General features: G+C 58.3%; 1 protein-coding gene across 1 annotated transcript in view; it reads left to right on the forward strand.

Moving 5' to 3' along the window:
* UNC5A (unc-5 netrin receptor A) overlaps positions 1 to 16,463 on the forward strand; it is a 56,305-nt gene that overhangs the window by 32,170 nt on the left and 7,672 nt on the right. Inside the window, exons 2-6 of the mRNA XM_066342450.1 lie at positions 9,121 to 9,342; positions 13,920 to 14,063; positions 14,311 to 14,414; positions 14,539 to 14,719; positions 15,932 to 16,096. Of these exons, the coding sequence (XP_066198547.1) occupies positions 9,121 to 9,342; positions 13,920 to 14,063; positions 14,311 to 14,414; positions 14,539 to 14,719; positions 15,932 to 16,096 (816 nt within the window). The remainder of the gene's footprint in view (positions 1 to 9,120; positions 9,343 to 13,919; positions 14,064 to 14,310; positions 14,415 to 14,538; positions 14,720 to 15,931; positions 16,097 to 16,463) is intronic.

The raw sequence follows: 16,463 nt of genomic DNA on the forward strand, positions 1-16,463 counted from the left end.
TCACTGCTGCTGCAAGTAGGTGCTGGGTCTGGACTGGGTTTTCCTGGGGGTCCCTGTAAGAAGAGGGTTCTAGCTGCTGAGAATGGGGTCACAGAGTGACTGTGGACCAGTAGCTGCAGGAGGGCCATCCTGGTGAGGGAATCAGCCATCCCAACCAAACTTAGCCTCAAGAACAGTAGGCAGTGGTGCTGTGCACAGTGTGTGGACAGGGGGCGTGGGATGTGAACCCAGGAGTGGTGAGTGTGATTCTGGGATCCTATGTGCCCAAGACTTGCTGGCTGGGGCTGTGGTCACTGGACACCCTATAGGGCAGGGACTGGAGTCCATCTTGGGCACTGTTCTGTGGCCTTTGTCTTGCCCAGCACCTAGTATGTCATGTCCATCACATATGGCTGGCTGCCTGTGTCCTGGTTAGGTGCTTGGGGGCCCTGTGGCCAGCCTGCCTGGACAGGCATCCGTCCCTCACTGCTTACCCCCCTCTCTGTACCTCGGTTTCATTGCCTAGAAAGTGGAGATTTAAAGTAGTTCTATGGCTCCTATAATTCTTGTGAGAGTTAAATAAGAAAATCCATGTAAAGTTAGTTGTCATGTTTGTGTGTGTCAGAGCCCTGTGGATGTGCACGTGCTGGCTGTGGCTGTGGGCAGCGTCTTCCAATGGCTGGTCATTGTGTGGCCTCCCTCTTGTCTCTGGGCCACATCTCAGAGCCACAACTGCTCTGCCCTGTGCCCGCCCGGCTGAGTGGCCAGGGAACGGGACAGCTGCTCCCAGACCACCCCAGCCCCTGCTCTACCCTGTGCCCACCGGGCTGAGCTGCCAGGGAACGGGACAGCTGCTCCCAGACCACCCCAGCCCCTGCTTTGCCCTGTGCCCACCGGGCTGAGCTGCCAGGGAACGGGACAGCTGCTCCCAGACCACCACAGCCCCTGCTCTGCCCTGTGCCCACTGGGCTGAGCTGCCAGGGAACGGGACAGCTGCTCCCAGACCACCACAGCCCCTGCTCTGCCCTGTGCCCACTGGGCTGAGCTGCCAGGGAACGGGACAGCTGCTCCCAGACCACCCCAGCCCCTGCTCTGCCCTGTGCCCGCCCAGCTGAGCTGCCAGGGAACGGGACAGCTGCTCCCGGACCACCCCAGCCCCTGCTCTGCCCTGTGCCCGCCCGGCTGAGCTGCCAGGGAATGGGACAGCTGCTCCCAGACCACCCCAGCCCCTGCTCTGCCTTGTGCCCGCCCGGCTGAGCTGCCAGGGAATGGGACAGCTGCTCTCAGACCACCCCAGCCCCTGCTCTGCCCTGTGCCCACTGGGCTGAGCTGCCAGGGAGTGGGACAGCAGTTCCCAGACCACCCCAGCCCCTGCTCTGGCCAGGCTCCCATTAAACCAGTGAGATATGAAGCGCTGCCATATCCGGGACAGAGTCTTTAATTAAATTAATTGCCAGCAACATTGTAAAAGTGCTGATGGGTCATAAACGGCAAGTTGGCGATGCCGTTCATCATCCCCTCAACTTGCTGGGGCCGGGGGGTGGGGGCATGCTGGGCTGAGGCCATCAGGGAGCTCTGTAGCCACCAGGGCCACAGTGGGTGGGCCAGCCTTGGGAGAGGGGGCAGGGTACACCTTGTCTTAAGGGTGTGTATGTGGAATAGCCACACCGTCATTACTTGTATGAAGGACACAAATGGAAATAGGGACGGGTGCCTGGTGACCTGGTAGGGTAGGGAGGGTATTCCACAGCTTGCTGACCAGTCAGAGTTACCGTTGATCCATGGGCAGTCCCCACCTGGCCACTGATGGCTGTGTGACCTTGAGCAAGTCCTTCCCCTCTCTGAGCCCAGTTTTCTTATTAGGAAGACTGGCAGGCCAGACTCCTGCAGGGAACTATGCCAGGGGTCCTTTTATGTCTCTTTCAGCTGGGACTGTCACAGACCCTGGCAGGGCTCAGGCTCGGAAAGGTGGAGGAGGCCTGTCATGAATGCATGTGTGCACACACACACACACACACACACACACACCAGAACACAGCCACAGCCGCACACACTGCGCCAACGAAAGATTCCAAAGCAGAAGAAGCCTTTCCTCCCCAGTTCTCGATGGGCTGCACGGCCACATGATTGCCCTGGATCCCATTCTATCTCATTGCAGCTTATTAAATTGTAACCAGCCAATTATCAGCCACAATTACAGCTTAATTCAGGGACACAATAGCTATTTTATCGTTTGTTAATCAAATGCTTATTTAGGCCTCAACTTTATTAACTATTTCCCTGGATTGGAGTAAGGCCTTGGGGCAGGAAGGGCCCTAGGAGGGCATCCCTGGGGCCTGTCCCCCATCACAGCACTCACCCCAGGGCATCCCAGTAGTTTCGAAGTCCCCTTACTAGTGGGTCTGGGGCTCTGAGCCATGGCAGAGGTGCAACCCTGGTATGGGCTCTGGACACAGAGCAGACATTCCCGTATCTGGTCATTCATGATTTCAGCACATGTTCATCAAACACCTGTTCTGTGCCACGCCCTGTGCCATGTTCTGGGACAACAGCAGTGAACAGGACAAGTGTGGTCCCCATAGTTGTGACCCCTTTCAGGGGAAGGGGACACAGACAGTAATAAGATGACTTCAGATGGTGGTGAACACCCTGAGGAAAACAGATTGGGAAAGGAAGCCCAGCAGCAGTCAAGGAGGGCCTCTGGGAGGAGGCAGACCTGAGGGATCGGAGGAGAGCATCCATGGAAGAGCAGGTGCAGTGGGAAGAGCAAGCGCAAAGGCCCAGTGCTGGCATCAGCTTGGAGGATTTGAGAAACAGGGTCAGGCGGGCCAGACACTGGTCTAGGAAACACTTTAGACCTGCCTGCACTGTGCCCCTCTTGGACTGGGAGGTAACGAGAGCCCACTCTGCCCTCTGTGGCTGTGTGACCTTAGGCAAGTCCTGAACTTCATGGTCCCTGTCTGCAAAATAGGCCAGTTGAAGACACCTGAGTGCAGCTGCTGCCTAGTCTGTGGCATTGGCAGCGGACGGTGTTGTTACCCAGCCATGCACCTCCCTCGGTGTGACAGTCTTCTGAGCCGGTGAGCTGGTGCCTTCTCCACGCACCTTTCCTCACCCTCTTGTCCTTTGCAGTTCAGCCTGTATGCGTGTTCTCCTGTCTGTCCTTAGGACTGGGTGGGCCCCAGGAACCCTCTGGGGAACAGGGTGACTTGGGGAGGTGGCTGCTGCTTCTGACACTTTCATGCACACATTACCATAGAAACCAGAATGCCACGCATGTGTGTGAGCATGGGTCAGAAGAGCAGCTCTCCCTTCCTAAGGCCCCATGAGAGGCTGTCACCCCCACCTGCTCACCCTCACCTCCTGCACACTCCTAGGCAGGAGAGACCACAGTCATCCTGTTTCTTGTTCACTGAATACCCCCTGGCGCAAACGAGCCTGGACATGGACCTGCCCTTCCAGGAAGTCCTTGCTATTGGAAGTGACAGCCAAGGAGGCAGATGACTAAGGGACAGAGCGAAGGGCTAAGAAGGGAGAGAAGAAAGGGACTAGGCAGGGGAGCACATTGAGACCCTGGGCAGAGGCAGTCTTGACCCAGCGCAGGTGCACCCCATATGGGGAAACTGAGGTTTGAGAGTTGGCCTGCACAGGGGCTGGGGCAGGCAGCGACCCTGGGAGTGGCTGGCAGGTCGTGCAGAGGTACCCATGCTCTGGATTTGGGAGAATTCTGAAAGTACACCCAGTTTGCTCTAGGTCCATGGCGTCCTGGTGTCCTCGTAGGCAGGTTCATGCCTTAGTTGCCTCTTGGAATACCAGGGTTCTTTGGCCCCAAGTCTGTCATCTCAGGACCTCCCAACTACCTTTTTCCACCCCCTTATTCCCCCCACCAAAGCTGTCTGTCTGTCTATCTGACTGGCAGCAAGTGCAGATTCCGTCTCTGCTCCTCAGAGCCTGAGTGAAGCTCCCTTATCGTAGACTGTCCCAAGTTTAAAAATTACTCATGAAGCCATCTCAGGCCACCAGGCTGCAGGAGAACGCAAACCCCCTACCTTCACGTGTCTGTAACCCTGCAGCCCCACCACTGGCTGTGGCTTCCAGCCCAATCAGCCTTCCCCAGATCAGCCTCTGCCTCCCCTGGACCTAGCACAGGTTTCTGGAACTGACTGACTGTTTGATTGACTGTTTGATTGATTGATTGGAAATATATGCAGAGCTAGCCCTAGCCAAATCTGAATGTGTGTCCTCTACTCCCAACCCCCTTTCTGGTCTCTGGTCCCAGATGAGGGAATGCTGTTGAACATTCACTCAACAGACATTCACTGGGCACTCACTTTGTCAGACCCTGGCCAATCTATAAGGACACACAAAGGGTGGGAGGATGTCACCGTTCAGTCCCTGCCCTCAAGGTGCTGACATATTTGTATATGGGACAATATAATGTGATGTGCGAGTGCTGAGGAAGTACGTTCAGGGGCTGTGAGAACTCAGAGAGGTGTAGCGTGCTCTGTCTGGGGGCCAGGAAAGCTTCCCGGGGGAGGGGGCATTGAAGCAGGACTAGAAGGGCAAGGAGAAGTCACCCAGGCAGATCGCAGATGGGCAGGTGAATCAACGTGATAAAAGGGTCTCATTTCTACTGGCTTCATCCAAAGAAAGGAATCGGGATCTGTGAGACCAAAGACCGGGCCTCAGTGCTTCTGGGAGATCAGTCCTCACTTGCCTGGTTGCCTCCATTCTCCAAGTCTCTACGTCAGACCAAGCATGCCCTCCACTTCTACTCGGCTTCCACATGCCTGCACACGGCCCCGCAGAAAGAGATTCTCTCCTCCCAGCAGCCCAGCCCCTTAGTGAAGCTCCCAGAATCTCACCTGTTGGGATGGAGTGACCTGCCCTGGGAACCAGTCAGTGTCATATGCCCACTTCTGGGGCCAGAGATGGAGTCAGGCCACGTGGACTGAATGACTATATAGCCTGAATGGGGTGGGAGTGGGCACTTTCTGCAGAAATGGGGACGAGGACAGACCTGGGGACAGAATGTACACAGCCCTCGAGAAATTGCAGGCCGTCAGGATGCCTCCCCGCAGGGCGCACATAGAGGGGGCCTAAAGGCATGGGCAGTTCCTGCCCTGAGCAAAGGCAATATGCAAACAAATCCACCCTAGTTCTGAATGTGGCATGTATGCTGGAGGGAAACAGGGTGGGCACTCAGGTAGATAACAAAGAGTGTAGCTCCAGGAAGGCCTCATGGAGGAGGCCTTGCCGAAATTTGAAGGCTGGGTGGAAGTTCCCAGATAAACCAAGTGAGCTCCCACAATGGTCCACCATGGTCTATTGCACTGGTCTCTTATCCCCTGTTGGCCCCAGCCTCCCTACACACATGGACACACACACAAATGTGGTCTTCCCAGGGCCGGCAGTGGGTCATGGCCAGGTTCATTGCTCCCACTTTGAATGTAGCAGCCAGAACAGGGGTGTCAATGCCCCCCTGAGGTAGATAGGGACCAGCGGACTAGCCACAGGGTTCACTGGCATTGGGTGCCCATCAGGGCCTGAGACATTCATGCAGCCCTATCTGCAGTTCCTGGTAACCAAGAGCCCATGAGGACCACTAGTAAGTGAAGGAGATTTTCTAGCTGAATTCCAGGGGCCGCTGGCCCACATCCTATGGGGCTGGAGAAGCCTTGCCCGAGTGTGGTAGACGGAGCCACAGGAGAACTGGGGGAGGAAGAGGGGCCTAGCCAGCCGAGGGGCCCACACCTGCCTGCCCTCCTGCAGCCCTGGTGCAGCTGTCCCAAGAGGACACCAGTGGGGCCCGAATATGGTGGAGATTTCTTCCATGTTTGTCACCTCAGTGGCCCCAGAAAGAGCAGCGATAGGCCCCCCTCTCCAAGTCCCCAGTCACTAACATTAGACTAGGCAGCCTTGACTCAGGAGGCAGGGACCAGGGATGGACAGTCTGGTAGCAGGGACAGAGGCTTCCACTACTCACTTGCTTCTTGCTTCTCCTGTGTTAGGAGCTATTCTACCAGAGGGAAAACATGCTGGCTGCTCTTTACAGACGTAGTGACAGTGGAGTTAGGCCCTGAGGAGAAGGTAGGAGCTGCTGGCAAGGAGGAAGGAAGGAAGGGTGTTTCAGACCAAGAGGACCGTGGGCAGAGACCTGAAGGTGGGAGGCAGTACCTAGAGGGATCAGTGGGTATTTCTGCACAAGAAGGCTGGAGAATTGACTGATCCAGAGTGAAGGCTTAGGGGTACCAGCCAAAGGCACTTGGCACCATCCTGAAACGCTCATGGAAGCCACAGAAATAGAAGCAAGCCCAGGGTTAGGCAATAGGGAGCAATGGGGACTGTGGTGAACTACAGAGCTTTTGCCCTGTTGAAACTATCATAAGGTCATTTGGCAGTGAGCATGAACTGCTTTGTGTTATCTTTGATAGACAAGTACAGGGTTCTTGTCAAAGAGAAAACACACTCACTCCATGGCCTGCAGTGTGAAATGGAGAGAACTGAGTTTACACTGGCCTTAGTTCAAGAGAGAGGCCTACCTGGGACAGGCAGGCGTCAGGCAGTTTGCAGGCACTGAACACAACGGTGGAGGTCGCATGGTGGGCTGTGGGACCAGAGGGAGGGAAGGCAGTTCTGGCCGCCCATGCAGCGTCTATAGCCCCAAGAGGACACCCAGTGGGGCCTGAATACGCCCCCCACCCAAGGCCTCAGAGTGTCCTTGCTAGAGGACATAGCTGTAACCTTGAGGGTGCTCCTTGGGTTCTACTCAATAAATGCTACCCCCGGGGTAGGGAGGGGAGGCCACACCAGAGTAGCATGACAGAGGTGCCAGAGAAGTGAGCTGTGTCCCATATTGGTTACAGCACATTTGTTTTTCATTAGCAGTTAAATGCAGACACGAGGGGTTGTGCTAGGTTCAATGGGCGGCGGACCTGAGCAGCACTGGGCGCAGGGGATCAGTAGGGAGGCTGGAGGGCCACACACCCACTCCTGCCCGCACCCCTCGCCAGGACCCTGCCCACCCAGCCCCAGCCAGTCAGCAGGCACAGGCCATCACGCTGAGTCTGCAAGCTGAGGCCTCAGGTAGCCAGCACCGCCTCTGGGGACTCCCAAGTCCTCCTGGAGCCTGTGGCTCCTGCCCCGACATCCCTGAAGGCCTGCTCAGGGGTCAAGCTTGGCCCCAGAGTCTGCTGAGATGCTGTGGCTTCCCCAGGAAATGTCTGAAGAGGCCGCTGGACCTACCAGCTCCCCCACTCCAGGTCCACACCTGGGAGCTCACCATCCAGTTCGTTCTCTGGACTGGTGGCCTGGCTCAAGGCAGCCCTCCCCTGGCTGAGCTAGCTGCCTGGGTCGGGGCCTTGGTAGTGGCTGATGAATGACAGTGAAGAGCACATATAGTAAGGATCAACTCAGAAGCGGCTGAGAGCCAGCCATGGCAGCAGAGAGTAAGTTCACCACAGTCCCCAAATAGGATGCAAGGCTACCCCAAGATGCTTTTTGAGTCAAGGGCCAGAGCTGAGGTATCTGGGGTGACTCCCTCAGGCCTCAGAGTCCTCATCTGTAAGGTATCTAAGTGACTTCTCCCCTCTGCCTGTGCCCCACAACCCCCCATATAGAAGGAAAGACATCTGCCAGCTTTGTGTCTCAGTTTTCTCATCAGCTCCTACCCCTGAAGAGATTGCTGTGAGGGTCCTGAGCTCAGGGAGACAAAGCTCTGCCATCAGTGCAGAGCCGCAGGGGAGCATCAGTGGCCCGCGCGCACTGAGCACACTAAGTGCCTTTCCTCACTTCACCCTCACAACAGCCTTTAGAATCAGGTACCATGTCCCCATTTTCCAGGTGAGGAAAGAGGCTGTGGGATTGGGGGGTTTTTCCTGAAGTCCACCAGGTTTCCCAGCTCCTCAGCAGGCATCCGTGGCTCACCTGCCTGGCCCTGGACACCTACAGGACCCAGCACAGGTCCCTTCCCCCAAATCACAGCCTGGGGTGGTGGGGGCCAACTCCCACCCTGGGAAGAGGGTCTCTGTGCAGGCAGGAGAGAAGGGCATGTGGATGCCCTCTGGGGGATGGGGCCAAGCCCACAGAGTCAGCCTGCCTATCAGATGCCCTCTGTGAGTTTTGCGCTGCCTATGGGTAGGTTCGTGGAGCCAGGAGGCTGACCTGGTGAGGTTCCTCCAGACCTCCCCATGGACAGACAAGACCTGCATAGCACAGATGGTCACTTGCCCAAGGTCACCACTAGCAGGGGGCAGAATGGGTCTCTGAAGCCTCTTTCAGCGCAGAGGCACCTGTGGGCTGTGCATGTGCTGTGGGGACATCATTGCAGCCCTGAGGCCAGGCCGTCAGGGGCTTGTTCAGTGGGCACCTGGGTGGGGAGGTTGAGGGTGCCCCCACTCCTTCCTCACCCCTTCCCCCTGTCTCCCTGCCCCCAGCCTCTCAGGGGCCCTGCTGGTTCAGCAGCCTGTCAGGCTGCTGGGGTTTACCTTTGCCAGAGCCTCAGAGCCAATTACCTGTGTAATTAGCAACAAATGACTCATGGGATGGTTGTGGTTTTCAGTTAAAATTAGAAGGAAACCCAATTCAGGTCTCCGTAAAGGGTGGGACTGGCCCAGGTCCCTCAGGCTCCTAGACACACTGTGCTGGATCCATCCCGTTGGGGCCGCAGAGCAGCCCTGGTGCATTCCCGCCCCCCCCCCCAGGGCCTCTCCTGTAGGCTCTGCTGCCTCCCTTTCCTCATTGGCTTGATGGTTTTTGAACACCCACTGTGCGAGGGGCCTGCAATGAGGATCAACTCAGAAGCGGCTGAGAGCCAGCCATGGCAGCAGAGGGAAGGACTCCTAGCCTGTTGGGGCCTCTCCCTCCCTCCTGCTTTCTCCTGGACCCCTGAACTCCTACCAGGGTCATAACAAGCCTGACTACTCTTCCGGGGTCTCATTCATCTCTCCACAGAACTGGAGGGGGTCTACTTGCTCCCCCAGTGCAGAGGCGAGTGGGCATCAGCAGTCCAGATAGCCAAGCTGGCAGTGGCAGTCTGCACTGCCCACTCCGCCATCTGCCCCAGCAGCAGGCCTCCATGGCCTGGCCCTGCTCCTGAGCAGATGGAGGCCTGGCTCACTTTCCACCTTTGCCCTGCTGCAGGTGCCCAGCAGAGTGCCACTGTAGCTAACCCAGTGCCCGGCACCAACCCAGACCTGCTTCCCAACTTCCTGGTGGAGCCCGAGGATGTGTACATCGTCAAGAACAAGCCAGTGCTGCTGGTGTGCAAGGCCATGCCTGCCACGCAGATCTTCTTCAAGTGCAATGGGGAGTGGGTGCGCCAGGTGGACCACGTGATTGAGCGCAGCACCGATGGGAGCAGTGGTGAGGCGGGCTGGGTGGCAGGTGGGCCACATGAGGTGGGGGCCCAGAAAGGGGCCAGCAGCCATCCCGCTGCAGCCCGTGGGCAGGAGGTCAGGATGTAGCCAGCTCTGTGTCTGCCACCCAGATCCCCGTAGAGGCCGGACTCCACACCGAGGGCTCCCTTACCTCCACCAAGGCCTGCCCTAGGAGTACCCTCACCAGACCTCACAGCTCATTGGGGAGATAAGAGGGAAGACCCTGAAGATGTGCCGGGAGTCATGGCAGGAGGAGCAGTCCCACAGTGGTGTCACCCAGGGAGGACCCAGGCAGCTGTGCGGCAGAGAAAGGGTTTGGAGGCAGTGGGTTCCAGATGCTTGAAGAGTTCACAGACCTCGCAATCTGTGATTATTTAATTTTTGCATCCACTTTACACATTCCCTGAGCACTCACTCTGTGTGGGGGACCAACCCTCACAGAGATATGGGCAGCATGGTGACACCTCAGGAAGGCCCAGAGGGGAGCAGGACTGGGCTGCCTGGGGAGATAGCAGGGAAACGGAGCGGGAGGCATAGGAACTGGTCAGGGAGAGAAGAGGGGAAGGCCGTCCCAGGCAAGGGACACAGCGCAAGAACGGCCATGTAGGCAGAGGAGCCGTGTGCCCACTGATTCAGCAGGGAGAGTGGCGTGTGCACGGGGCAGTGGTGCCATCGGGAGCCTCACCCATTTGGCTCTGGAGTGAGCTCACAGTCCCGAGTGATGTCCACCGGCCATGTAACAGACAGAGCTCTGGGTGACACATGGGCCCTGAAGGGAGAGGCAGATCCAGAGACTCTGAGGAGAGGGAACTGGTGGGACTGGGCTGAGACGCACAGGGAGGGGTTCCAGGGCAATGAGCAGACCCAAGAAGTACCCTTCTGTGGAATACCCCATTCCCTACCCCCAGCCTACTGCCCAGGACAACTCACGCTGATGCTGAGGCAGGCAGAGGACCACGGGCCCATAGAGGTGACCCATGCTTCAGGCAGGGGGCTCTGAGTGACCCAGGAAGGACCCCAGAGGAGAGCACCATCCAAGCTTCATCTTAAGACCCCTGGAACCAGTGTTTCCCAGGCCAGGCCCAGAGATATGAAGCAGGACTGACAGGCCAGCAGTGGGACTGGGTTTGTACGGGAGAGGCAGGCTGTGGCCAGACGCACTGTAAGGGTGGTGCAGGGCAGAGGCAGGCTGGAGGGGCTCCCACAATGGCCTGGGTGAGATCCATCAAGCTCTGAGCTTAGGCCAGGTGTGATTCAGTCCTCAGAACTAACCTGTCAGTTAGAGATGGGATGGGGGCCTTGGCTCTGACGCCTACAGGGCTCCCAAAGGGCTCCAACCACATGTCCTGGTCCACAGAACTCACGCTCTGTCCTCCCCTGCCAGAGTGAGCAGGGACCGTCTCCTTCCTGCATGTAGCAGCGCCCCCTTGGTGACTCCTGCCCAGGCCTCTGAGCCCAGCAGTGCCCTGAACTACATGCCTACTGCAGGCAGCTCCCTTCCTTAGTCCTTGGGTGTTTATTGAGCACCTGCTCTGTGCCAGGCCTGAGTTAGGTGCTAGGAAGTCAGTCCCCAAGGCTCTTGGAGCAGGTGACCCAGCTCTGCCCTCCACCCGTGAAAGAATGGAGAAAGTCAGTGACCTCTGAGGCCCAAGAGAGTCCCTGGACCCATCAGCACTTCCCAGAGCCAGAGCCTCTGCTAGAACCATTCTGCCCACATGGGCAGCTTTAGGACTCACACTGTCCCAGTGGGAAAGTCTGACCCGCCTAGGGCAGGTCTGCTGCCCTCCCTGAGCATCATTTCCTCATCTATATATGAGGATGAGGAGGGCCCCTTGTACATTGGGGAAGTCATGAGATCTCATACTTCCTATCGGAGCCCGGCTCCAGGCCTTCACTCCCTACCGATTCCCAGGCCCGGAGTCACTTTTTGGCATAATGAGTTCTCCCACTGCTATTGCAGGTCCTCCATGGAAAGAACAGGCAAGGAGGAAGCCCCAACCAGAGACCTGCCTTTTCACAGCCTTGAGGGTCTGTCCTGGACCCTCTGGAAGGTCCCAGGCTAGCACCTTGCCGCTCCCAGCCTCCCCTTCCTTGTCTCCTTCTGTCACGAGATCTGGACTCCATGGCTTGGCGGAGACACAGGCCCAGCATGCACACCAAGGGTCCCCCACCCACAGTCCCGGCAGGCTCTGCTGGCCTTGCTCCCTTCCAGCCAGCCAGAGCAGCAGAGCTCATGGGGACAAGTCCCACCTGTAACCACAGGGACCCTCCCAGCCTGAGCACCAGCTTCAGGGCTGCCACAGCCAGCACATCTGACTCCATTGCTCTTGGTTTCTCAACCCAAAGCCATTGAGTGCTTTGAAGCTCAGAGACAGGCTTCCCTCATTCACCCACAAACAAATGCCACAGCGTGGCACCATGCAGGCACACAGACCAAGGACCCTAACTCTAAAACATTCTGTGGTCAGGCAGGCATAGCGGCCATCAGAAGTCAGCCCAGAACTGCAACCACACCCTTTCCTGTGTGGGGCCAGGGTGACTGGGCGGACACCCCAGGAGAGAGCACTCCTGTGCCGCCTCAGTTACGCCCATTCGCTATCCAGAAGGCCAGGGTTTAGGGACCAAAACTAGGCAACCTTCAACCCAAACCTGCTGATGCCGGAAAAGTCTGGTTTTTGAAGCCAAGCCTCGGAGTCCCATCAGGGTGAGACTTCCTGTATTGCACACATTGATTGGTCATTAGATGTGATTGATGAGCAGGTGAGAACCTGGGCCCCAACCTTAGCCTCAGAGCTCACACCCCCAGCCAGGCCTCCCTACATGCTTCCTGCTCACACCCCACATATTCCTGAGCTGGCAGGGACCCCTCCACCTTCCCCATCGCTCCCCAAAGCTGGCCTCCGCCCACAGTTCCCAGGCAGGTGCAGACACAGCCGTGCCCAGAAACTGCTCCCAGGAGTCAGGCTGCTTGGTGACCTGCAGGCAAGAGGGCACAGCCCCTCACCTCATGGACTGGTCAGGACAGCATCTGAGTCTCCTCCGGGTCTGCTGCCCTCCTGGAGCTTGTGGGTCAAGGGTGCTGCCTGGAGGTGGCATGTGGCAGACAAACTCGGCCCCCATTCATAGCAGCAGGATGGAGGTGGCAGGACACAGTGGAAGGAGGCAGGAAGAAACAGGCGTGCTTAAAGTTAGTGCCATTCTCCCAGGCTCACTTGCCTGGAGGTGTGTGAGCTCCCCCACCTCCATGGGGATGGAGTGGCCCATCCATAGGCCTGTCCACCTGGAGAGAGAAACTTCCTAGTTCAGAATGTTCTGGAGGTCTGCACCCCTGGGGTGTGTGCATGGCCTCTACTCAAATGCCTCAAGACTCAGTATGCTTGACAGCTGTGCTAGGAGAATCTGGGGGCCCGGTGTGTGAGCCGGAGAGACTGGTGAGGAAAGGTGTGGGCGGAGGTCAGGGGAGACACGGTAGAGAAATTAAGAGAGAAGCTGGCCCCACTGCTCAGCCGGGAGGCTGCTCCTCCCGCAATGCGGCCCTAATTGAATTTCTCTGTTAACAATGGGAACACATTGCTGCCAGGCCTCTCTCCTGCCTTCTGATAAGCCAGTGACCCAGGGGAAATTGGGGTCAGAAGGAGGAGAAATTAGAAACAAACAGCCTTTTCTCAATCAAAGATGCTGGTTCTGGCAGAGGGCCAGGAAGCTAGAGAAAAGCTGCTGTGCCCCCTCCTGGTTCTTCAGAAGGTCTAGGCCCTCCTCGCACCACCCCTCCCCATCCCAGAGTGGCAAAGGGCAGAGGCCTGAGTCCATTGTTGAGAGAGGTCCTCCAGCCCACCTGGTGCAGAGCAGGTCCCAACCCCCATCACAGGCCAGCTTCCCCCTGTGGGCCACCTCCTCACTCGCGCCAACATTTCTTCCTATGGCCTGGGTACCCCCAGCTCACCACGGGGTGACTACAGGGTGCCCCAACACGCTTTGGATTAAAACAGCCATAGGAGGAGGACCCATGGCAAGCCACTGCTCCCGTAGCTTCCTCATCCGCAGAGTGGGAGCAGTGCTGGCTAAGGGGCGTGGAGGGCGGAACAGAATAAGCAGCCTGGGGGAATTGCTTGCTAAATCTAGGGGTCTATTATCATACTAAACAATGGCTGTAATTATGTTGTTAATAGCTACTATTATGTTATCATTTGTCAGGACCTACCTGCTAACCCCCAGGGAGCTGAGTCAGGTCTTTCCTCAGCCTTCTGGACCCACAAAGCTCTCAGGGCTGGCCAGTCTGCCCCACCCCTTCTTGCTGGGGTCCTGGGAGGCCAGCCCCTGCTGCTGCAAGCCCTGTTAGGAACATTTCTATAAGTGACTCCAGAGAGACAGGCCCGGGATAATAAAGTATAAAGAATGGAAGTGCTAAGAACCTACTCCTGGCCTTCAGGAGATGTGAACTGAGCTCTCTCGGGTCCCGAGTTGCTTCCAGGCTGAGAGTCACCCAGTGTCTGCTCTCCTGGACAGGACTGGGGAGGCTCAGTTTTGCCCCCGGCCCTAGCTACCCACCCCTCCTGTCCCCAGGCCTGCCTGCCATGGAGGTCCGCATCAATGTCTCAAGACAGCAGGTGGAGAAGGTGTTTGGGCTGGAGGAGTACTGGTGCCAGTGTGTGGCCTGGAGCTCCTCAGGCACCACCAAGAGCCAGAAGGCCTACATCCGCATTGCCTGTGAGTCTGGGCCCCACCCTGGGGCAGGGGTGGGGGGCTCAAGGGTGTCACTGGGGGAGAGATCCTATCAGCCTCAGGTCCTGCCTTGATGGAAAGAAGTGTCTATGGACAGTGCCCAGCCACCCCTTGACCTTGGGCACTTGGCACACCCTCCTGCCGTGTGCCATGGCCCCACAGGGCCCAGGAGCAGAGCTGGCCAGGCTGCACCGTGGGGCACTCAGGTTGGAGGGCGCTCTTGTTCTTCCAGATTTGCGCAAGAACTTTGAGCAGGAGCCGCTTGCCAAGGAGGTGTCCCTGGAGCAGGGTATCGTGTTGCCTTGCCGCCCACCGGAGGGCATCCCCCCAGCAGAGGTGAGGGGTCTCCCAGTCTCGGATCTTGCTTGCCCAGCCCATAGGCTGACCCACCAGGGGACACTCCCGCTCAGGGCAGGGCCAGCAGGGGCAGGCGGTGCAACGGTGTGGCTCCCTCCCCCAGGTGGAGTGGCTTCGGAATGAGGACCTGGTGGACCCGTCTGTGGACCCCAACGTGTACATCACGCAGGAGCACAGCCTGGTGGTGCGGCAGGCCCGCCTGGCCGACACCGCCAACTACACCTGTGTGGCCAAGAACATCGTCGCTCGCCGCCGCAGCGCCTCTGCTGCTGTCATCGTCTATGGTGAGCCCTGGTGCTGGCAGGGAGGGGGAGGGGGTGGCACTATGCAGGCCCTCTTGGGCGCCAGGGCCAGGTGAGCCAGGCTGTGGCCTGACTGGGAAGGCCACTGGGGAGCTGGGGAGCCAAGGGGCATGTCTGGGCAAAGGTGTGGGGCAGATCGGTGGTCATCTATGGCCACACATTCACTTGGCTTACTTGTGAGCAAGGGGCATTGTGCAAACAGAGATGAGAGTTCAGAAGGAGACTAGGAAAAGTGACCGCGGTGGGCACTCCCAGGAGCAGGCAGAGGGAGGGGAGCGGGGTTTGCCCCTGTAAAAGGCTAGAGTCTGAGCCGGAGGGCCCGGGAGCTACAGTTAGGGTTGGCTGTCCCTATTGCCCACAGCACCTGCTGACAGAAGGAAGGGGCTGTGGAGTGGTTGCTGCCCAGCCCCAGGGGCAGTTGGCATAGCATGGCCTCCCCTCCAGGGCTTCCCTTCCAGCCCTCCTGCCCCTGTTCCTGGGGCAGCATGTCTGAGGAAGCCCCCGCTCCCTGACCCCAGTCCTTCTCTGTCCGGCCAGTGAACGGTGGGTGGTCGACGTGGACCGAGTGGTCCGTCTGCAGCGCCAGCTGTGGGCGCGGCTGGCAGAAACGGAGCCGAAGCTGCACCAACCCGGCGCCTCTCAACGGGGGTGCCTTCTGTGAGGGGCAGAATGTCCAGAAAACAGCCTGCGCCACCCTGTGCCCAGGTACCAGCGGCCGCTGCCTCCCACATCGCTCCTCACCTCGCCATCTTCGTGCCCTGGCTCCATCGCACCCACCAGCCTGCCCCCCATGGCTCCATCCCACCCGCCCTCACAGAGGGCCAGGCTCAGTCTGAGGCCAGGATGGGGTTCAGTGTGATGGAGGCAGGGTTTAGTCCATGTCCGGCTCAGTCTTGGCAGAAGGTCTGATTCCCAGGGTCTGAGAGATAGTCAGGACAGGTACAGTCATTGTGGGGCAAGGGCCAGACTCCGCCTGGGGCCCCCACACTGTCCCAGGGCCAGGATGGCCCCCTGGTAGAGCCATACAGGCAGGTGTCATTGTGCCTCCCATCATTAGCATGTGTCATCAGGCCAGCTGGACACCAGAGGGCATGCAGACTGCTGGGCCTGGGCCTGGCCTTATACTCGGAGCCTGAGCTGGCTCCCAGGCTGACAGCGCTGTGTCTTCTCCATCTGTGTCTGTCTCTTGTCTAGTGGATGGCAGCTGGAGCCCGTGGAGCAAGTGGTCAGCCTGTGGGCTTGACTGCACCCACTGGCGAAGCCGCGAGTGCTCTGACCCAGCACCCCGCAACGGAGGTGAGGAGTGCCGGGGCATGGACCTGGAGACCCGGAACTGCACCAGCGACCTCTGTGTGCACAGTGAGTCCTCTCCGCCTGAAAGTCCCGAGTTTGCCAGGACTGGCCCTGCCCAGCCTCAGGAAGGTGGTGGCTGAGGGGTTCAGTCTGCCACACGCTGTACCCCTCTCCAAAGCTCAGGACCCTCAGGGGCTTTCATTCATAAAACCGACACACATGCCTCTGCATACCCCATACATCCCTCACCTCCCCTGGACTTGCATGCATTTGAGCCTTTACTGTGCACATGCAGCCCGGTTTTAGTTCCCACCCTCCCCCACCTCCCATGCAGCTTCCCCTCCTCCTGTCCCCCAAGTGCACATGCAAGTCCTTTGGGGACACTAGGTTGTGAGGCCTGTTAATTACAAGGCCATAACTAACAATTAAAGAT

Source organism: Saccopteryx leptura, chromosome 6, assembly GCF_036850995.1.
Source record: "Saccopteryx leptura isolate mSacLep1 chromosome 6, mSacLep1_pri_phased_curated, whole genome shotgun sequence".
NCBI classification, from domain to species: Eukaryota; Metazoa; Chordata; class Mammalia; order Chiroptera; family Emballonuridae; genus Saccopteryx; species Saccopteryx leptura.